This window comes from Melanostigma gelatinosum (genome assembly GCF_949748355.1).
Source record: "Melanostigma gelatinosum genome assembly, chromosome: 1".
NCBI lineage: Eukaryota > Metazoa > Chordata > Actinopteri > Perciformes > Zoarcidae > Melanostigma > Melanostigma gelatinosum.
The window spans coordinates 11,468,742-11,492,115 of NC_136634.1; the positions used below are offsets into that span (position 1 = coordinate 11,468,742).

Here is a 23,374-nt window from a genome sequence, read left to right on the forward strand (position 1 = left end):
ACGTAACAGTATCCAGAAAATACACACATTTTACAAAGTAAATATTAATAAACCTATTATTGAATATATTTGATTGAAATGCTTCAATGAATGGTCTATAAAGGATCATAAACACTTACTTCCTATATATTTCAAGACATAACCCTTAACTCTGTGTTAAAACGGATACACAAATGTTGTGTTGTTATAGTAGGACACTTAACCATGATTGACACACATTATGCAAGTGAAGGTCACATGATCTACGATGTTGGGCAATTTGTGGGAGTGAAATGCTGTTTTTGTGTACATAAGCCAAGAATAGAATAATCCATCGTCACAACATGGTGACAATATTTAATTTCACATCTTTGTAGGAAATTTAACACAAATCAGGCAAAATCTAGACTATTGAAAACACAGTGAGTGTGTCCAGTCTTATCTCCCTAAATCTCAGCCTGTAAATTGTACAGTACATGAAAAAGGGCCAGAACGATCGTTACCGTAATGCTTGTAAAAGTGGCTCCACTTGCATCTACCTTACATGATTCGCATAGACCTATCCAGCGCATGGTTCGTTGTTTGGACAATTATTAAATAATAGCTGTACCATTTCAAAATAAAATAAAATCTCTGTATTTTTCAAGTGTGCCAAAGGTTATATTCTATGAGGTGCTCTCGTATTATAGACCTACCGGTAATGTGTGCGTACACTGCCTCGTTCCGGGAAAGGGAGAGTTTTCTAGATATAAATGAAGTTGAAGCTCAAGAGGAAAACATTTACTGGCTGAGGTCCGACAGCTGCTCAACTGGTCCGAGGCTGACGGCAGGTATGCATAACACATGAGTGTTTAAAGAATTTTGAACACTGATCATATTTATGTCGAAATTAGTGGCATTTCTAACCGAAACTACATGATTGTTCACTGCGGTATAACCTGAACGTTAGTTAAACTTCACGAGAAACGAAAAGTTAGTGCCAGAGGCTAGACATTCATGACGTGGTGTTTTCATCGGATTTGGGCCAGCAGCCCACTAAAGGGAGTTTTTGAAAAATACTAATTGACCACTTTGACTCCACTTCCTACAGTCTGTTGTGCTATCATAATAAGAAGAAGAAGAAGATGAACTGACGACTGGATCCCGCAACAAACCCTGTCCAATGATGATCCGCGGTATGGCATGCGTCTCTTCACCACACTACATTCAGGGGACTTTTCAAAAATAAAGACACCACAGTGTGATTTCAGATGACTTGAGATTCTCACTTGATTTGTTTCAGAAATTGTCGTAGTGCGCCATCCTGTTTCTGTGTGTGTGCCTGTGAACCACAAGGTGACCCTGAGTGTCCGTGCTGAGGGCACAGGTATCCTCAACTACCAGTGGTTCACTGATGAAAAGGAGGTTTGTTGATTTCACTTGTGCATCATGTGTTTGAGTTACAAACAACTTTTCTTGAGTTTCTTTTGAAGGTTTCAAAACACACTCGAGCATTTTGAACGACACTTACAACTGTTAAATGTGGATATAACGTCTACTGTGGGTGGCCATTATGTGTTGCTGTGAATTTCCCTGTTTGTCTATGCTTGTGCATGTTTACTCTGGTGCACAGCTGTCTTGAGCTCAATTAAACCACCAGTTTAAATATAGGACCAATTAGCTACTAAACATGACAAACTGAAACGAGTCATATCGAGACAAACTTTGACACAGTCTCGCACAACTCTTAATCTTTTCTCCATGAACCTTTCTGTTCTTGGTTAAAATATGATTTTGTTTTGTTTTCAAGGTGTCCGGAGGCACTGAAGCAGACTTGACCATCAAAGCTAAAAAAACTCAGCTCTATGTGTGTCGAGTGAATGACCACTTTTGTAACTGCGTGTTCAGCGACTGGTTGAAAGTGAAGATGTTGGACATTGATAAATCAGGTATGCATTCTCATGTTGATTTATATTGCAGTAGGGTGGTGCTTTTGTTTCCTCTTTGTTGTATTGCAAGATAGCCTCTGCCTGTCAGCTGGCAATCAATCAGTATCATGCACATTGCTAGAACATCGCTTTGAGTTTAAATCTCTATCTATCATCAGGGTTGCCAGAAAACTGGCTGGGTGAGCCACACATTGCTGTCAACCCTAAACCCCAGACAGTCCGACAAGGTACGAAACTCACTCTCCGCTGCGCTGCCTTTGGCATCCCCACTCCCCACTATCAGTGGTACAGAAATGGACAGCCGCTGCAGGACAAGACTAGTGGCATGCTGCAGGTGAGGAAGGTTTTTTTTTTTTTACAGTGATTGTTTACACTGTGCAATATTTACTGTGTCAATTCAATGGCTGAATCGTGCACCCTCGATTAATATCGTTTAATATCGATGTTATGAGTAATCTTACATGTGGGGCAATAGCCAGAAAGACAAACAATGGCAGGAATATAATCAACTGTGGTGCCTGCAGATCGACCGTGCAACAGCCGAACATAAAGGATCATACCTGTGCTCCATATCTAACGTGCTTGAGGAGACGTGGGCTGAACCAGTCGATGTTGACATTGGTAAGTCATAACTGAAACTACTTTTATCAACTTGGTTCAACTCTGTCTTTTCCCAGTTGTATCATTGTTTTTTTTCCTCAGACCATACTGCCTCCATTTCCAATGAAAGGGCTGTGAAGAAAATGTGTTTTTTTTACCACGTCTTTCATTACACTGATTTAGCACTTAGAAGTTATTTCCATTATGCAGCAGGTACTTTCCCATTTCTAAAGACTAACAAGGAAGTTAGACTCCAAATAGTACTTGATCCGAGCCTTAAGACACACAACAGGAAAGTGATGTAAAGTGAAACTAGTTCTTGTAGTGTTTCTCCGGTTTATGTTGTGGCATGTACAGTGCAGATCACAAAAATATATATATAATGAAATTGTTAATTGTACTGCCTGATATGTGTCCCCTGGACAAAATCATAGTACACTAAATCAGATGTTTGTTCATAAAACTAATTGTGTGCACCTATATTTTTTTATATCCTCTAGTGCAAACTGATCCGCTTCCCCCTGCAGCACCCACAGGTACGGTTTTATGGAAAGAAACTCTGTGTCAACCCTTGCTATTTTTAGTGTGCTACAGTAGAACGCAATCACGTTATGTTTGAGAATTTCCTTTTGTTGCTATAATTCGAATTCTACTGTGATCTTTGTTCTAGCCACTGATAAAGTTGCCCTACTTATTGGCAACTTGAATTACTCCAATCACCCTCCCTTAATGGCCCCCATTATGGATGTACATGAGTTGGCCAACCTCCTGCAGCAGCTTGGCTTCAGAGTGGTTTCCCTGCTGGATCTCACCAGGGAGGAGATGCTGGCGGCTATTGACAAGTTCATTCAGCTCCTTGACAGAGGAGTTTATGGTGAGTAGAATTTGCGATACCTCATTTTTTTCTCGCGTCCTGGGTCATGAATCCCTGCGTGGTTCACTGTACCTGTAGCTTCACACATGCATGGTTGAGTGGGCAGAAAAGGGGTAAAAAAAAAAGCGTGGGCGTTGTTATCTTCATGTGTTATTTATGGCACTTCCTGTGTGCCAGTAACACTCTGAGAGAGACTTGTATAGTATTTGAAGAGGGCCATTCACAATTTGGCAAACAATCCACTAAATGTAAGTCTTTCGACATGTGATAATCAGTTATACAGTTTTAATAAACAACAAAGATCGGTGGCATTGAAGTGTATGAAGACATTCAACTATTAATAACTAGAGCATACAGCTTCAAGAACAAGTTATATTGTTCAGGGGAACAAGGCCACGACTGTTATTAAACAGCAGCAGAGCTGTAATATGAAATGATATTGATGACTGTATAGAAGCAATGATAAGAGAACTGACATGATGTATCAGAATGATACTCTCAGTTACTGTTCTCCACTTTCTCTTGCTAATAATGCTGAAAGATGGAAAATAAAGATAGTTTTGAAACATATCATTCTGTAAAGGAATCAGTGTCTTTCTCCCCAGCGGGACCTCCAAACATTACAAGGATTGCGTATGTTCAATGCAAAATGTGATGATTGTAAGTGGTAACTAGATGCATTTGAACACTCTTGACAGGCCTTTTTTACTATGCGGGTCATGGATACGAGCGCGTTGGGAGGAATTACTTGGTGGCTGTCGATGCTCCCCAACCGTACCGGCCTGAAAACTGTGTCTGTGTGCAGAGGGTCATGCTCAGTATGCAGCAGAGACGGACTGCACTGAGTGTAATTCTTCTGGATACCTGTAGAAAATGGTAGGCACAGTTAATCATTCATGTTTTCACAAATAGAAGACAGGGACATGTGTTTTCACGTTTATTTGTAAACTGATGATTATACATACTGTATTATACATATGTACATACTATCATATACTGTACATTAAACTAGATTTTTTCATAATGTGCTAGATTGTTTTTGATTGCTTACTGTATTTCTCCTTCTGAAGGTACAACCAGGATTGCATAGCTTCAGGCATCATGCCATTGGGACCCAGTGGGAACACCGTTTACGGTTATGCCACGTATGTACCTTTTTATTCGCTCTTTTATAAATATCTAATTACAAATACAGAAACCAACACCTATTTTTTCAGTCAACATGCTGTGGAATGGAAAGTTATGTTTATTAAAAAAGCAGAACTAAATCCTTTGCAATCTTTTTTTTATTTTTTTTTTTTTCAACAACATTTCCTTTGTTAACTAATGCAGATGTGAAGATGCTGAGGCGTACGAGGTCCAGGACGGAGGGAAAAGTTCTGGAATCTTCACTAAATACTTGAACAAGCACATCCTGCAGACCGAGAAAGTCACACATGTCTTAGAGAAGGTGTCCGAGGGTAAGTTGATTAAAAAGGACTGCGTTTTTTGAGAACATAATGATGAATCCAAAATGTATCAGCCCTAAAATGATTCTAAAGTGATGCTGTAACAAGGATAGATGTAGTTGATCAACCATTCTTTGAAGGAGAACATAAGCTTGTTTGTCACTAAAGTCATATTTACTCAGTAAGTTGACAGTTGTGGGAGATTTGCGGTAAACAGATCTGAAGGGAACAGGTTGTTCTTTGGTGCACTGGAGTGAACCACAGACACGTTTTATAATTGTTGGCAACTCATTTTATTGTTGTTTACTCAGGACTTGTAAATAGCTGTGACAGAGTGATGAAGTTGTCCCATCTTGAGATTGTGTTTGTCTGTTTGATGGGTCTCTGGTTGAATCATTTTTCGAGGTACCATTAGCTTGTGACCTCATTCTCTGGAAATTCACACTGTTGGCAAGAGAACAGCAGGAAACCTGAGAGCTGCAGAGTGCAAGACAGCTGCTCTGCCGTTTGGGCACCCCGGCCAGGGTTCACAGGACGGCCTGCTGACGGAAAACTGTGTGTCTGTGGATATATTTAGATGGACAAATGAGCCATGATTGTGACGTTCTTAAAACAGGTTTTCATCCCTTTTTACTTCTTATTTGAAATCCTTGAGCCACATTGTGGGCAGTAACTTGAAAAAACCCCAAGCCTCTGTTTGAGATATCTGCTCATCTTGTCCGGGACTTATTTGGAGATGGAAAAAGAGCTGCTGATGATGATGAGCTGCTGGTTGCTCATCCATTATAGCGAAGACAGCTCACCCCAAATATTCCTGATGCCATATCCTCTCAAAAGCCAAGAATACATGCATATTAAATTATTTCACTGTGGTTTCACTACTGGCCAGCCATTCCACCCTGTTAACCTTTTAAATGATTCCTACGTTTGCATGTATTTATATGTATTTACTCTGGTGAATAGGGTTTTTCCAAAACACATTTAGCCAGTCAATTACTGTGAATAATTACTGTCATTTCACGTTTCCCTGAGTTCCTCAAAGCCAGCCATGTGAATCTGATGATCTTTTTCTCCACGCTATTGCAAAACTCAGGCAGCCCCATGAGCCAAAGAGTATGGGTGGACAGGCTGTTGTCATTGCTAATCATTTTATGGAGGTTTTAGTTGTTAATGAAGTGTTGATTTTTTTCAATATTGGTCAAAGTGGACTTAGTACAAAAGGGGAAAACACCCTGGAAATAATTACATTTGTACTGTATGTAAAGTTGCTGTAGAGTTTTGTCTTCAGCTCTTACAGGCATCATATTTACCTGTGTTGTCCTCTCTACACCAGATCTAAGCAGAGACCCTCTAGTCAAAGGCAAGCAGCAGGTGGAGATCAAACACACCCTGAAGGAACCTCGATCCCTTGCAGACCCAGTTCGGACCACCGGCCACACAAGGGAGCTTCACCAGCGAGAGGCCTGCTGGAGACAAGCAAATGGTGAGTTCAGGAACATTTGTTTTGTCTGTGTTATGCGTTTTTCCTATGTTTCTTTTAAAATTCTCGGTCAAATCGCATTGCAGAAAGGATATGTAAAATACATCCACATTCCAGTTTATTTTCCATTCAGTAAAACCCAGTTCCGTTTTGTGATCTGATGTCACCTTGATTGTGTGATAGATCGTTCTCTTTACTCTTACCCACACCTCCTACTCTACAGCATGTGACAAACCAAGTGCAGACGTTGTGGTTGATTATGATATTTTCACTGTTTTTGTAAATCAAACAAGGAACTGGTTCGTTTTACAAACAGTATTTTCCTGTTTAATGGAAGGAAGTTGAATTTTGACACCATAACTTCCTCAAATTGGCCGAAACCCTTTTATAATAGAGCAGTCAGCTAGTCTGAGGATCTCCTTCAGACATGAAAGATAAAAAGTCTGCGGCTTAATTGAACAGAAAGGCTGAAAGTCCCTAATGTGCTTAATCCAGGGTTCAGCTTCTCTATCTCAGTGTTACAACACTTGTGGAGCATGTTATATGTAGTCATCATGAAAATATGAATACAAAAAACACTTTTTCATATATCCTTTCAGAGCTACCACCGAAGAAGAGGCTGAAGTTTGCTTGCGGAGTAGAAGTGGAAGTCAGCTTCTCAGCTTTGTTCTCGAATGTCTTGGTGGCTTTTGCCACTGTAAAGACTAAAGGCCTCCGAACCCAGGACTGCACCGTCACCCTGAGCAGCATACCTGTAAATATTCAATTTTTTACTTAAAAACTATCCTTTCCAGTTTTATTCTCATCCATATAGGAGCCACAACAGATCTATACAGTGACATTCTTGAGCCAAGGCACTTTCGGTTAATAATAGACACACACAGAAACACACTAGAGGTAAAAAGTAAATTTACAACATACAGAAATTTCAACATCACTGCCTTTGTTGTTTTGTTGACACATCACTTCAGTCAGATTTAGTCTTTTTAAGAGTTACGAAACTCAACATTGAGTTGAGCTGAGTTATGTCTACATCATGAATTCCATGTCGCTCAGCCTGTTTCCACGAGTCACCGGGATTTTGTCATGTGATGTTAATGACGCGTTTCACATGTCGGAGGAAGTTCTGCCCATATATGGACTTCCAGCCTGCAGCAGCCACCCGCAAAGCAGGATGTAGTGCTAGTAATCTGCTGTTCTTCTCTTAGTGTAATGCATCCATGCAGAATCTTGGCCCATACTGACATCTAGTGGCGGATCTTTGAATGCATTCGTGTTGTAGTGCATTTCTAGCAGTGAGTGCCAGGCCAGTGTAAATACAGGACATGTTTATTGACAGTGAACTTATAAATGTTATATAGTTGGTAAAGATTGTGATAATGCTGACAACATATTTTATGCTTTAAATCCTTAGCCAATGGAAGACATATTTTCCAGCCCTGGCAGGTCAGAGGAGATGGACTCTCTACTATTTAGTAAATCTGAAAACCCGGACTGTACTCTGCGACTTTGTGCTCTTCAAAAGCTTACGGTACGCAGTTGATGATATATGTCCCGATTCTGTACCTTTTATTTTTAATATACAGTGTACATTTCAATCAAAACAGAGCAAGTATTTACAAGAAAGACTGTAAAATAAATGTGTAATTTTGTTTTTTATCATTTGCATTTGTTAGAAGACGCTGGTCATCAAGGTGGATCTACACTATACTCACATGGACAGTAAGCTGCGCCAGACAGAAAGCCAACGGGTGGACATAGGAAGGCCTCTGGTGGCCTCCTGTAAACTGTACACGAGGAATCATGGGACAAAAGCCAAGGAACAAGAAGGTTCTTCCGCTCAAAGTATGGGCAACATGGCAAGCAGCAAACCACGGCTGCATCAGACTCCGGCTGGTCCATGTCGCCCTTTCACCAGAAAGGCAGAGTGTGCTGCTGAAGTTGCAGTTGCAAGGAGCAACGAACCTGAAGAGAACGATGAAAATGAACTACAAGACTTCACTCTTCGGCACTAGACCTTGCTGGTCATTTTGCAAATGCTAGTTTGAAATTGTGATGCTGAATCATGCATCTAAATCATCTGTGGTTAATGGTAATGATGAATGAATGAGTGAATGACTGGGGTTTGTGTTTGGTTTGCGTTACTAGCCATCAATTCTTATCTTAACACTGAATAAACATTAACACTTAACTACTTTTCAAAGCCACAGATTTTCATTGTACATTGTAAAATACTTTTACATCAGTGGCGAGCTGGCTAGCCTAATTTAACAAATAAAGACTAATATTACTGTTCATAACTTATCTAATAAAGACCACTACTTTCCTTATTTAGTTCTCAGTCTTTGGAAACATGTAATTTACAAACTTGTATCGTTGAATAGACTACACGTAAACAAAACATCAACAAAATGAATACTGTATGATGCTGAATTCTGGTTTGTTTATTAAAACCTGAGGGAGTACCTTGAGGTAAGGAGTGCGTGCCTGCTTCTTTTGACAAGCTGACGTTGAATTGCATGACTTCAGACGAAATGTAGAAACAGTTTTGTCCAATAACCAATTCAAATAAACAATATCATCCTTCTCGTGCCTGTATGTGTTATACACAAAATGTCTGCCTGCAGCACCAGTCCCCACTAGCTCGCCGTGATCGTATAGTGGTTAGTACTCTGCGTTGTGGCCGCAGCAACCCCGGTTCGAATCCGGGTCACGGCACAGAAGGTGCAGTCTATGTACGGGCTGCGTTTTACATAGTTTTTCAAATGTTACAATATCCCTAACCCTGACACATCATTATATCTCTGCTATGCTGCAATAAAGACATTGGACTTTCATGTAAATAAAGCAAGGAGGCGTTGTGATAATGATTTGGTCCATTTTGCTCCGAGTAATTTAAATAAGTGAGTGGAAATTTAGCGCGTAAAACGCACTAACGATGACTGGCCTGCAGGTGACAGTAGAATACATTCAATATTCACCCAACATGATCTAGGAAGAGGTACGATAAACAATGCCTTGCCCACTTCCAGGATGCCTTACCTATGATCAAACTATTGATATTTAAACAATGCTTTTAGGTCATTCTGGCATGGTTTTGGTTGAAAGTCAGTTCATCAACTCCACAGGACACTTCAAGAGATATTTTCTATTCAGATATTGTTTGGAGCTCTTCACAAAGAGATATTTGATAAATTGTATTCAGGCTAAATACCACCGATTATTCACGAATACCTCGCGGACAAAAGTTGCCTGTGTATTCTGGATGGAAGCATTTTATCATTCCAGCATTATGTTACAATTGGGTACGGCAACACGTTTTGCTGTATGAACAAATCCACTCGATATTTCACAAACAGAAGACAGTTTTTCAATTGACTTGAGCAATAGGTAGCTGCTGTGTGTCAGGACAAATTGCGGGGTAAGAAAAACAATGTTGGACGTTAAAGCGCAGGGAAAACGCCACACGCTCCCGTTGGCTGACTTTGACGTCAGTTTTCATTGGGACCCGCCCGCTCGCTCAAGTGGCGGCGGTGAATGGTGAGAGATAATCCTCGGCTCTGCCACAGACACACAACAGGGCTGAGCTGCCTTCTGGATCTGGATGCGGGCATCCTTGGATTCTGCTCTCTGCACGGGCCCACTTGCACGGAAACTTAACGGGACAACAATGGTGCACGCCTCTGCGGCTGAATCCGTGGCTGCTGGTAGTTTAGGGGACCGGGGATTATGGTCAATGTGACATTCACTGGCACGCTGGTGTTGAGTTTATTGTTCTGGTCCTAGACGCAGAGCAGCGACTCTCTGAGAAGATGTTGAGCCGATTCATGAGTGGCAGCATCAGGAATCTCGATCGGGAATACAGCTGCACCGTCAGACTGCTGGATGATTCGGAATATACCTGCACCATTCAGGTCAGTCACCTGTCGACCACTCTCTGAAAAACGATGCGATTGTGTCCGACCTGGCAGACGGAAAAGCGAGTGTTTGAGCAGAGGGACGGCAGGTGCCTGCATGTCCCGCTGCTGGTGTCTACCAAGAGACAATATAGATCCTGAGCAGAATTACATGAAGTTATTTTTGTAATTTCAAATAACACAAGGCATGGTGTACGTCCTTCGCGTGACCCATCATTTCCAGACTTCATGAGTGAATGTAGTGACAGGCTTTCAGGGAGCTTTGTAGGACAGACATGGCAGTTCCCTCCAGCTCAGGTTGATGGGGTGTCAAAAGCACTCTGTGCTCTGAAAGTCATGACTGAAAGGGCGTTTTGACAGGATTCATTTCTCAGTTTGTCTCTTTCCTTGAATTGCTTGTTGGATTACTGCTTGTTGATATTAATTACCATCATTTAGTGTTGCTCATGCAGTTTCCCTTGAACCGCCGACATCAATAATGCACATCAGGGATCCCGTTACTGCTCTGGAGAACCTACTAAGTTACATTATGTGGCCCTTCCAGATAAACACTGGTAGAAGCCTAACTGAAGCATGTGGTGTTCGATGCAGGACTGAGTGTTGTCGTTTAGTGACTGCAGGATTCATATGTGCATCTATGACATTTTCTTTCATTAAAAAACGGTAATTTACCACACTGTGTGGAGTGGAAAACAAACAATTGATATTGTCAGCTGACATATATTACTTGTAAAGATGGAAACAGAACTAGGTCCTGATATTGAGATGCGCCTTTTGTCTCACTACTACAAGCACTGCTTTGATGATTGTGCAGTTTTATGTTCATGCTGATTTCATTAGAAAAGTAGGTGAGAGGGCCTGTCACATCAATTACAACACAACATTCTTCCCTTTGTGGATGCCGTGCATTTGTAGTTAAGGGGTGAATAAAATCCTGAGAGAATTCTCTGACTAGTCAGCAACATGTAGACACATTAAATCCGCTCCACAACACAGCAAGGAAACATTTAACCTGCAATGTCAAGCAAATTAAACATTAATAAGACGTGCATGATTCTTGCCACTTTGATATCCGTTATCAGCAGCAGGCTATACTGCAATCGCTCCTTCTTTTCTCCCAGGAGCAAGCATGAAATGGATCCTGCCATATTGTAGGACGGTGACTGTGTGCCCAGGTTGTAAACAGACCTGCATTTCTGCTTGGAGAGCCGAGCCAGAGATGGAGCTGGGCCAGATGGACTGTGAAGCCAGCAGGTGTGCTGACTGCAGCAGAGTCGTGTGGTCTACGTGTGTCGAGTGGCTGACGTCAGCAGGCTGGAAGATGGGAAGTGAGAGATGAGAATGCTCCTGCTCTGCTGTGACGGTCTGGCATCCTGACTATCTTTGTGTCTAACCTGGCTGTGGGAGGGAGCGGGTTAATCCACCTGACTCACGGCACTGCTACAGTGTAGTCCTCATTTAGTTCAAACTTTGCTCTTCCTTCCCATCCAAGCTTCTGCTAAAAAAAACAAATTACCCAGGATGCCTAGACTAAGGAATGCAAAATACGAGGCATAACTCGGTCATATATTCTCAGTCTCTCGTAATCTCCTCTCTGTGTGTTTCTGTCTCTTCATCCTTCTCTTTTTCACCTTCCTATCCTGTTCCCTGGGAATGTATTCCCACCAGACCTGTTTCCATTCCACTCTGATCGGTTCCCCTTAACTGTTTGACGGCTCCAAATTCAGATTTGTCCCTGACTTATGTTCGCCTCCTTCCGTTCTCTGACATTGAATCAGGTATCAACTTCCTCAATGACAGGGACATCCCCATGGTGTCTACATTTATAAAGCCACCTTGAGCAGAAATGTCCTCAGCAGGAACACAAAATATGCATGCACCGCAGCTGAGCATTCAAAAGAAGGGCAGAAAATGTGTCCATCTTTCAAGCTGTAATGCATCAACTTTTGCTTTAATGAATTATGGATCTTTCCACTTTGTTTGGAGGAGGAAAAGTGAGCACTCATAATTACACAGACCTGTAGATTTAGCTGTCATCTCATCCCAGGTTGATGGAAGTGCCTGAATTCCTCTGTTGCCCTGAGGCCTCTTCTGCTCCGATTTCAATGCAATGTAGCAGCAGAGAGTCCGACTTCACTCGTGTCTCTTATTTGTGTCACGTCTGAATAACAGGTAAATCACATGTAAAGAAAATACCATATTAATCAAAGACAAGAACCAAATGGATTCACCCACTATAAATATAGCATACGCTCTTATTTGTCTATGGGTCTGACCTGAACAGTTTTGTTCCATACCTGAAAGAATTTTACTCAAAAAGCTATTTGAGTACTTTTTAATATAAAAAGAATAGGGTGCGTTTAAGCTCCCTTCCACCCAAGGCCTGTTGTTTCTGACAATTTGTGTCTTCCATTTGCTGCTTGTAAATAAAAGTGTGATGATGTAAGATGTAGATCGTACTTATTTTCTCCTTTTACTATCTCTCACGCATTACGAAAACCTCCAGTGTTTTGTCGTACTCCTAATTAATTACAGATTTATTGAATGTCTTTCAGCACAGTGAACTGACCCACTCTTTTTCAGCTGCAGAGCCTGTGAAACCTGTGATTTCCCTTAGTTTTCTAATAACCGTTTTGTTTGAGGAATCCACAACCACCAGCTTCCAGGTCACTAATCCACCCACAAGTGAAAAACGTGTGTGTGTGTGTTGTGAAGTCTGCACCAAGATGATTGAGAGTTGGTGCAAGACTTTCCACCCTTTCACTAGTGACCAGGCCTGAACAAGTTCTCCTTAGGTCTGCTGACATCTTGGTGAGGAGACTGCCGGGGGATGGGAGCCTGTGTGTGTGTGTATTTAGGATGCTTTACTTTGAAACATGGGGCCAGTGTCTCAGCTGTTGCTACGGTGACTCCACAGTTACCCTAACAAAATGTGAGATCACTCACTGGTCAGGATTCCCCTCCCAAAAGCCCTGACAAAGACTCGGCCGTTAGTGCTCACAGGAAGTTCATTTATTTCGCTGAATGCCATTTGAGGGCAGTGGTGGTGATGTGACCGATGCCATGCTCACACCAATCTGCATGGGACTGTCCTACTGATCCCCTGACACACATTCAGTCTTTTACTGTGACGTCATCCTCGTCATAGATATTCTGCAGTTAAAGCTCATATGAACAGCTCGATGTGTTGGAAAATTGGCAAAGCTGTTTTATATATAGTGATAACAGTTTTAGCTGCAGTGTACAATGTGACACTTCAGAGATCCCTGGTGACTGCAGGTCTTTGCTGACTTTGCACTGTCAGGACCTTCAGAAGTTTCCTGCGTCAGGTATGCTATAGGCAAATGTCAACCAGGGTTGGAAGTCTGCATACTTCTGTGTGCGTCTGTGTGCAGGTGTGTGTGTGTGTTCAGAGCTCACTGATGCTGACACACTGTTGCTATGCTTCATATGAATGATTAAAATGTGTGCTAGGTCTGAATGTTTCATGAGGGGTAACCTCCGGAGAACGTCACTTGTGTTTACCAGCATCACTGCGCACCAGCATCTCGATTGGCTGAACGTGTGGCGCATGGCTGGTTTGTGATTAAGGATTACATCACTGTAGCATCTACACAGCAGAGCAGAACAGCCCCTTGCAGCCCTCTCCAATCTCTCGCATGGGGATTTGACATGTGGGAGCAGCCACTTGCCAGTTATACTTCATCAGTCACGTCTCGTTCGTAATAAAAGGGCTGGTGCATCGTGTCGAGGCTGCAAAGGGCTGATGCTCCTTTGCTGCCTTTGGATGTGGTCCTTGATCTTCAGCCTCGTGTGTCATTGCTATCTCACACACAGCTCTCATACTCCAGTGCGGTATTACTGGGAAATAACCTGCATTAGCTTACTGGGATTAATGACAGAGCTCAGTTGAAGATGAGATGGCTTTGGCTATGCACTCATTAAAAGCTCACACACATAAACACTTTTCTCAATTTGTTGCACTGCATCAAATCAAGATGCTAAGTGGTAAATGGACTGCTTTTCTACTTTTCCGACAACTCAAAGCGCTTTAACGCTACATGTCATCATTTCCCCCATTCGCACACATGCATACACTGATGGCTGGGGCTAGCATGCAAGGTGCCACCTGCCCATCAGGACCCTAACTAAACCATTCATACCCATTCATACACAGCAGGCACAGCTTGCGGGAACAATTTGGGGTTAAGTGTCTTTTCCAAGGACACATCTACATGGACTAGTGGAGCCAGCGATCGAACCGCCGATCCTCTGATTGAAGGACGTCCCTGCTCTACTAGTAGTAGAGCCACTAAATGTGGTTGCAGAGCTTGTTTGGGTTTGTCTCACCAAATGGCCCTCTCATATTCCCCAGTGTCTCTTTGTGTGTGTGTGTGTGTGGGCTGGATGGAGAGCAGGCAGGCAGTCTGTCAGTGTGTTAGTGGCAGTCTGCTGAGCCCTCCATTGTGTTGTCTGGGATGTATTATGTGACAGAGAGGAACTCGCAGGGGCCTGAGGTTATGCTCCACCTGGGAGCATGAATATTAAACATCCTAGAGCAGTATATTCCTATGGTGACTGGTCTGCTGATAAGAGAAATGGACAGTGTCGCTTTGATCAATTACTGATAACAAAGGGTGTTTGTAACCTGCAGCTATGATGCACAGGAGTGATGCACCAGCTCAAGCCAGAGAGTTAATCAGATAAGAGCTCTCTTCAAATGCTGACCTCAAAAATTTGTGAGCATAGTTTTAATTGCAATGTTGTATCAGACTCAGACATCAAGTGTAGCAGCCTATGTTTTACAATGAGACGCAATTTGGTGCAGAGCATTCTTTGTTCAGCCCTAATGTTTTGTTTTGGGACCATAGCGTGCTCGATCGCAGCGTGGAGGGCACAAATATCAGTTGTGATATATATCTGTTGTTTGGGAAGAGTGCTCTACAAAAAAGTTAGCAGCGTTGCAATTGTGAAACCAATTGTTCACCATTTACTACGACTTGATTGCTGTATTTTTGCTGCTGTGTTACTGACCCGTATACCTTCAAAAAGCCTTAGTAGACAGATGTTACTGTGCTGCTATCCAAAGTCAGACTTTTCTTTTTGTCCCAGCTTCTCTACTTGGTCCTCATCGCTCTGGTCCAGTCTGTCTGTGGGCCAGAGGGCTCTCTGCTGTATAAGAGAATACAGCCATTGTCTCGCTTTGTTACTTCAGGGCCCTGCCTCTGCAGACTAATGAGGAAACACAGGCATATGCTCGTACTAACGCACTCACAGTGAAAAACAGCAGAGCAGCACTTTTGTTGACGTTGTTGCGCAACAGCAGGGGGAAAATTGAGAGATTTGCATGCAATTCTTATTCTATTATCAGCTGTGTAGGGGACCAGAGCATGCGCGTATTTAGTCTCTTTCAGTCCGACAATGTCGTTACTTGTGAATGATTCTTGGTCGCGCACTCCAACACAAAAGTTGCTTTGTGATGGAAATTGAAAATCATGTGGGTGTCATCAGCTCTCGGGACAGGTGCTGAGCTGAAATCAGATGCAACCTGACAGCCGTGACACTTTTCTGTTGGCCGATCAGCCAACAGAGCAGTGAAAGTCACAGAAGTACTGATGGGGGGTGGAGAGGTTCATTTAATCTTCAACCCTCAGTTTAGTCTTCATTTAAGTTTGGCGTCCTACAAGAGAGCATTTTCCAAGAGAAAAAGTGAGCAGTTTTTAACGAGACATATTTCTCCTTTCTCCCTTTTGTCCTCCTGCTATTTCTCTCTTTGATCCCGCCCTCATCTGCTCCACGGGTCACCTCTTTCTCTGCATCTACAGGCTTGTGGTTCTGCTGCACACAGCCTCACTGCAGGGCTTTTTGAGCTAATGATTGCCGTCCCTCCCCTCCTTCTTTCATCTCCCTTTTCCTCCGCCCCTGCCTCAGTGTCTCGTGTCTTATTTTGTCTCTTCAGCAGATTTACCTACTTAGCGTGCTCAGTGGGATCTTGCCTCCGTGATGTTTTTAGTGTGGTCATTGCTGTTCAAGACACAGATTTGATGTTATCGTTAGTATGTGAGGATATCAAAATGCTTTGAAGTGTAGAGTGACAACTCGTTTCTTTCAGTTCTTCAGCTGTGCCATTATACATGTTCAGGCTTAATTTAAGGTTGACTGTGTTCAGATAAACTGGATCTGTAGTTCAGTGGATTTTCATAAGGCACCTCGTTTATTGGATCCCCTGGGATTTAACTTCAGCAGATTGAGGTATTGCTTACAGTGAATTCATTTGACTGGAATGATGACTTTGTGTTGGCTAAATAATTTCACACATAATGTCTTCAGTAACCTGCAGGTAAACAGTTCCTCAAACGAAGAGCTGTCAGGTCCTACAGCCTTCATGTTTAGCAGTTAAGCAGAGTGTTTGGTAACAGCTTATTTCATCCTTAGAAACAGCACTTAACCACTGTATATGTAGAGCCTTAATTTCCACTTATTCTGTTTTTTAAAAAGCCCCACCATAATCTCCACCAGACAGTAAGTCAGTCATGTATGAATAAAAAATGAACATAAGGGGTAAACGGGGTTGAGAAGTTAAGCAGCGGACGAAATAGTTCACACAAGTTCCATGCTTTAAGCAATGTTTAATAAAGCAATATGACAATTGTTGCCACATACACAGCTTCTGGCATGGTGTCCTGAGATTTGACGCACACTATTAGTTTGCCAAGAGTGTGGCAATAAACAAAAAGCATAATGTCAACAAAAGCCCTTGAGTGATGGGAGAGGTTATTCAATTTACAGCTTGGTGCAGTAGTGATTTGCATGACGGAGTCTCAGAATGCACAACCTGTCCGCTGCAGTTGGAGAGGACAAAGGACGTTTCGCTCCTGGACAAGAATATAAAACGACTGAAAGCTTTTGATTGTAGAACTTAGAACATTTTAATTTCCAAAACAAGGGATGCACTAATCCATTTATTTTCTCTGCCGATACTTGAGCATTTAAACACCTGTATACCTCTCTGCACATCTATATTTGTTGCTGCGGCACAAAAAAGCGACAGTGAGTGAATGAATGTAACTGATTTTACAATGACATTGATAAAGGACTTATATTTAATGTGGATGGGTCATGCCATGATCAGTAACAGTGAGTAACACAATCGTGTGTATCAGAGTGGTGTATCAGTGCCGAATGTGAACAAGTATAGGTGGTCCAACAAATCCAGCTGTCTAAACCGACATGCTGACGTTATAATTAGATTTTAGAAACTCGAGTTTGTATCTAATGTGTACCTTGCTTTGCTGGCACACATTAAGCTCTTTAGTGCCAAATTATTGTCTTTTAACACCATTGCATGCTCAAAACAATAACAATGATAGTACCCTTGAGAATGATTTATAATTGTAATGAAATTAAGGAGGGAAAACAGCGCTTTCCCTCTCTAGTGTGTTCTACTGTACACCCCTAAGGATAACCTCCTGTGGAGCAACGACAGCTGGCAGGTTGGTGCTGTGTACCAGGAGGAAGGTGGCTGATCTTGAGCAGTGAAAGTGCTCTCTCACAAATTAGTCTCTAGAGCTCTAAGAGAAATGCGAGAACCTGTCATCTTCGTACAGATGCGGCTAGGAGCCTGTGAAGAGGGCCACTTGAGCTGCACCAAGAGTACAAGGTCTGTTCCTTCTCAGCAGGCCTCACTCCCGCTCTCCGTTACCGTCTTTTATCTCTCTCCAAAAGAGTGACGATACACAGGATCTCTCAGGTGTGCCACGGCAAGCGGCTGAACAAATCCGCTTATGGAAATTAAGAAGGAAGAGAGCGGGGGAGCTCGAAGAGAGCCGTGTGTATTGGTGCAGCAAGACATTGAGTCGAGGCGGGCTGGTTGTTTTTGGTATTTCGAGTTGAAAAATCACCTTGTGAATGTTTAATTCATCTCAGTCTAATTTGCCACCCATTCTGGATCATTTTCCTCCAGAGGAGTTATGTTTCCACTGGGTAGATAGATGGCAGGCTGAGCTGCTTTATGAGAGTCATTATTTGTGTGCATTAGCACTGTTTGCTTGCATTACGTGTGCCTGTGTAGTATATTTGCAGGCATTATCATCCGCCAGGCATTGTTTTATTCCATCTTAGAATCAAATAAAGGCCTGGCTTCCGTTGTTCCACGTGTGTCTGGGCCTGCAGATTACACTAACAGCTATTCATGCATGCAATCAGTCTCCTTTTCCTTTGTGTGTGTGTCAGCGCAGCAGTCAGAAGAGATGAGTGTCTCTGGAGAGGAGATAGATGAACACATGCAGGGGACAAAGAGGCTGGCCAGTGGAAATCACACAACAACAGACACAAAGCGGTCCACTGCAGCTTCTGGGTCAATTTGGAAAATGTGTTGATTAACAACAGTAACCGTAGTGTTTGCCAATAAAATAGTGTTCTTTTGAGTTTGTAAGGATATTTATTTTGAATGTAATAGACGAGAATGCAGGTTCTCCCATCCTGTCTTTTTTTTTTTAGATTTTCTAACGTTTACTAGAAGGGCAGGCATCTACATGCACTGTTGTCTTTAGGGATCTTGGATTTTCACCTGGTCCTTGCTGACATGTACGTCTACAACCATTTTCTATTGTTCAGCTGCTCTATCATACATTTCTGCTTCTGCTGCAGTCAAACGTCACCCTCAGTTAGGTGAACTCTTCCGTTTGACGTTTTTTTTTCCGCAGTTCAAAATACATATATTTATTTGATTAGTAACCCCTGATTGTCACAAGATATTTCTCAAGTCTCTTCCTCCTTTAGCTACAACAGCTGCTCGAAATCAGTCAAGGAAAACATTCTCATTATCCCTAGTTCATTAGATTCTGTGTCTTCATATATTAATCAGACAAAAAGCAAAGTCTTTATCTGGGTATCTCCTATCCTCTTCAGTACCCTCTGTCTCCATTGCCTATGCGCTTCACTGACTACAGTGGAGAGTGAGTACACTCAATCACAGGCATCTTTTCATTTTGTTCAGAAAATTCAATTTTGTGCCCTATAACGTTTGTAATTGTAACAGGAGACTATTCCCACATCTAGCACAAGAAAATCACATTAGGAACCGTGTAAGTGCTGAACAACTGCATTGCTGTCTTGAGGAAAATGGGTTTTCAGGCCAAGTACTGACGGGTTTAGGATTTAATAGTTGTGCATATGATTGTGTCTCTGGGGGTGTCTATGTCATCACTAACTGAGTAGAGCACGATATCTTCTGAGCAATCAGATGCACCTCCCTGTGCTTGAGAGCTCTGAGTGACTGTAGTCTGATGCCAGCATTGTCTGTAAGATACATCTTTCAAAGAGTTGGATATGAAAAATGATCGTACTCAAAAGCAATACTATTTCGACCGTGTTCATTGTTGGAATGTAGCTTCTGAAAACTTTTGGCATGCACAACCTGGCTGAATCCATAAAATATTTTCAAAACCGTAGGAAAGTACAAAATCCTGTGTACGGTTAGAGCCTTAGAGTCTACAGCCAGGCTAGCAGATCTGTGAGGATTTTGCATGCTAACATTTGCTAATTAGCACTAAAGACAAAGTACCGCTGAGGCTGATAGGAATGGCATGAATTTCGCAATTCATAAACCAAAGGTTTTGGACTAATTGAAGATGAAGGTGTTGTGCGAAAAATCAGGGCATCACTGAAGTCTCGCTGCTTTTGTTCATATGATTTGAGCTGTGGTAGTACCGAAAATCTGCAGAATTTGAACAAAGAAAGACCTCAGGAAATAATCTTAGCCTTTGGTCACAGCTCTGTGTCTTTGTTTCGGCTGAGTACACAGACAGAGGTGTGCCATATGGCAGCAGAATAGCAGTCTGGAGGGGATTGTTTCAATAGTGGTGCTTTCCTCTCAATAAATGGTGTTCATGGAGCTCCCCTCTGTCCCCTGGGTGGGAGACAGGTGCTGCTGAGGGGAATGAAGCGCTGTTTGCACAGCTACCCAGCATGTCGGTCTCCCAACTCATTTGGAAGGGAAGAGTGATTGTTTGCCCCGGGTCTCTTTGGCTGCGTATGCAGAGCAAGAAGTGAAGAGCCGCTTGAGTAGAGTTTCATATACGTGAAATGGAGGACAGTGAAAAACCTTCACACATATGTTATTTCTGTTTGTACAATATTCTGTAAATATATCAGACTAGAGAAAAAACATTTAGCATTTGAGCTCATGAGCTAGCCTAACTGGAATGCAATTAAGTGTGCAATCAATACAGAAATCAATTAGGCATCCTGTGGGCTGTAGTTATACAGTATTGGTGATGCTGATCACGCTGTGGTCCAGTTTGTGGTGAGCTTAGCTATTTTTAGCCAAAGTCATTCCTCAGTGCAGGTACAGGGAATAAACTCTACAGAGGAGTTGGCCTAGCCACCTCCGCCCACATGCTGCCTTAAGCACAATGCACAGCTAATGACTAATGAACACATTCTAAAAGAGCTTTCGGAAGACTCGGTGATGTATCTTGGATTGATTGTGTTGCTCACAGTGTGCTACAGTTTTATTGCCTTTTCAGTCAAAGGAGTCTTAGAATGTTTTCACATTGTATAGAAAGTAGTATGTAGGCTCCTTTTCCAGTAGAAGACTCACAACAAAGCATGAACAAACAATCACACAAGCAAATTAATTACACACATACACACGCTTGACACTTCAACAACACAAATGTGACATAAGAAATGTGTTTAGCCTAACATTCGGATATTATTGGAGATATTATATTTGCCTTTTACTAGCTATGAGCGTGTTTATCACTTTTATTGGTGTATTATGTACAATTGAGAGCTACTGAACCAGGGTTAAATTCCTTATATGTGTTATTTGTATAAGTGAACTACATCTCTCGTCTCGACCCGCACAATGTACGTCACCATCGCGGCCGTTACCTTGGCTTGCTAGCTAGCTAGGTGACTTAGCTATATCCATGCACAAATGTAGCGTTATCTTATCTGACGTGTTTTATCCAGCGACTCTTTTTATTATCAGGGAAGTGGAAAAAGAAGCATAACCTCTTGTGAGCACATCCCGGGAGGCAATACACTGGCATTGTACCTTCAGCGAGAAACGTCACTTGCACAACTGAGTGTCTGGTCTTTGTAGTTATGAATTTCACAGTCTTATACTTCAACAGCTAAACGACAAAATGATGTCAACTGACAAACATCAAAAGTGTAATTTGTGGCACAATTCAAACGGGATGAATAATTATGTTTCTCTTGCTGTTTATTACCGCACAAAATAAAATCCCATAGTGGGCCTCCAGAAGGGGCGGGACTTTGCCTCTCTATAAAGTAGATATTTTATTAATTGGTTTGAGCATTTTGCATCAAGTAATGCTGTAAGATTGTCGGAAGAAATGCCGCGGCATTCCTGGACATTGTGTTTATCTGTGTTACTTGACTCAGTTTATTGCTGTTTATATACCTTCTCCATGGGATTGAGCAGAGTGACACATTTCCCTCTCTCCTGAGTCCTGAATGGCTGGCTCTTGCTGCAGCATCTTCATTGACCACCGCTCTCACTCCAGACTCCTTTGGGCTTTTCTGAAACGCCTCTTTTACAGTAGGCATTAACTTGCCTCTATAATTAATGAGGGTAGCGAACTGAAGAGTGGCAGCAGAGCTTTAAATTAATGGAAAGACCCCAGGAGTGCCCTTCAGGACATCCCATTCTCCCTCTCCTCTGGTGGGAGCAGACTGCGACTGCTGCTGCTGGCTTGGTAATGATGCAGTGGTGGCAGTCAAGGCTGAGGAGTACTGCAGTCTGTAGGAGCTACAATCAAGCTGAGATCATATACTGTACAGCTACAAATCTGGTGTAACAGCTGTCAGTATATTTATTATTCTTTAGCTGTGGACTTTTCATCACTCAATCACCAGACACTCTAAGCTTGATTCTTCATACAGTAGAAAAGAACTTGATCCGTCCGTACACTGGGGCATCATTAATAAGAAACAAGAGCAAAGCAGGTTTGACAGTCCTCATTTTAGCCACGAGGGAAGTGATGAAATCCCAAGATGATGTGGTACATCCTCTGTTATATTGTATTAATTACAACATTGCCTCGGCCAGGCTTTCTTAAAATTGCAAGTGGCTACATAATAGATCAGCGCATATAGGAATGGTGCATTTTTATGGATACTGGGGATGTGTGATACTCAGATAGGACTTCGCTTTACTCGGAAATTCATATTGCATTCGATTAATGAAACTAAATGTAGACCACGGATTCCCCTCGACCAAAGCCAAGGTTGGATTTTGCTAATTTAGAAGAAATCAGCATATATGTCTCTGGTCTTTCACTGAGTTTTGAACTTTCATCCTTTGCGCGCGGGCGAAATGTGGTTGAGTCTTTGCCAAGGATGTGGCCTTCCGCTAACGCTGGTGTAATTACCAGCCAGCTGTCAGGCCTGTTTGCTCTGTGACAGTTGGCCAGGCTTTGCAGTCACTACTTCATTCACTGCAAATATCACCTTGATTTGATTTAGTGCTGAGACGGGTGGTTCAAAGAACACGAGACAAGTGACTGAAGGATCAGCAAAATGTTCTTTTTGTGGTTTGTTTGGCCTATCGTACAGCAAAATGTTCTACACATTTTAACTTGCCAATCACAGGTGTAACATATAACATCAATTATATACTAGGTGTGCCAGTTACACAGCTCTGTAATAGCATGTATATCATTAATGTAGAGCCCCTGCCCCAAAATTGAAATATTTAAAACTGGTGGTCACAGCATTAATCTATAGAGTCTTTTCATAATCCAGGAGTAACATTGAGGATATTGTTTAAAGAAACATTTGGTAGTTGGGGGAAAACCAGCTGACCCTCTAACTCTAATTTATACCTGTGCTTTTCCTATGACAAGTCAAAACATCTGCTGTCTATTAGGATCTCTGTTCAACGGCACAGTAGTTGCTAAACAACACACATCCCTTCTTTGTCTGTCTCTGTCAATGGAGAATGACGGACATCTTTGATAATACCTCAGGTTTACTGAAGGTCATAGCTCTATGATATACTGTACATTGCATTAACATGGATGTTTTAAACATTAGAAGGAGCATCCACACCAAGTAGTCCATCCATTCCAGTTAAATGTACTAAGCCAGCACATAGACCTTTCGGAACATGT

General features: G+C 42.1%; 2 protein-coding genes across 3 annotated transcripts in view; both read left to right on the top strand.

Moving 5' to 3' along the window:
* The first annotated feature begins 731 nt into the window (after positions 1 to 731).
* malt3 (MALT paracaspase 3) lies at positions 732 to 8,861 on the top strand. The gene is made up of 15 exons (XM_079297052.1): positions 732 to 809; positions 1,070 to 1,154; positions 1,262 to 1,383; positions 1,769 to 1,907; positions 2,066 to 2,241; positions 2,432 to 2,528; positions 3,008 to 3,043; positions 3,178 to 3,381; positions 4,080 to 4,257; positions 4,452 to 4,526; positions 4,714 to 4,841; positions 6,163 to 6,312; positions 6,909 to 7,063; positions 7,724 to 7,840; positions 7,986 to 8,861. The coding sequence occupies exons 2-15, from the start codon at positions 1,142 to 1,144 to the stop codon at positions 8,322 to 8,324; spliced, it is 1,929 nt and encodes a 642-aa protein (XP_079153178.1). The 5' UTR covers positions 732 to 809; positions 1,070 to 1,141; the 3' UTR covers positions 8,325 to 8,861.
* Positions 8,862 to 10,121: 1,260 nt separating this feature from the next.
* frmd5a (FERM domain containing 5a) overlaps positions 10,122 to 23,374 on the top strand; it is a gene marked incomplete at its 5' end in the record, with an annotated part of 49,501 nt that continues 36,248 nt past the window's right edge. For both annotated transcript variants that reach the window (XM_079271920.1, XM_079271921.1), the window contains one exon: positions 10,122 to 10,223. In XM_079271920.1, the coding sequence (XP_079128046.1) occupies positions 10,122 to 10,223 (102 nt within the window). The remainder of the gene's footprint in view (positions 10,224 to 23,374) is intronic.

Excerpts from the sequence above, each read along its gene's own strand:
- malt3 (XM_079297052.1), top strand. Across the intron at positions 4,258-4,451 it reads CTGGATACCTGTAGAAAATG|GTACAACCAGGATTGCATAG; the intron begins GTAGGCACAGTT and ends CTCCTTCTGAAG. Across the intron at positions 7,841-7,985 it reads GTGCTCTTCAAAAGCTTACG|AAGACGCTGGTCATCAAGGT; the intron begins GTACGCAGTTGA and ends TGCATTTGTTAG.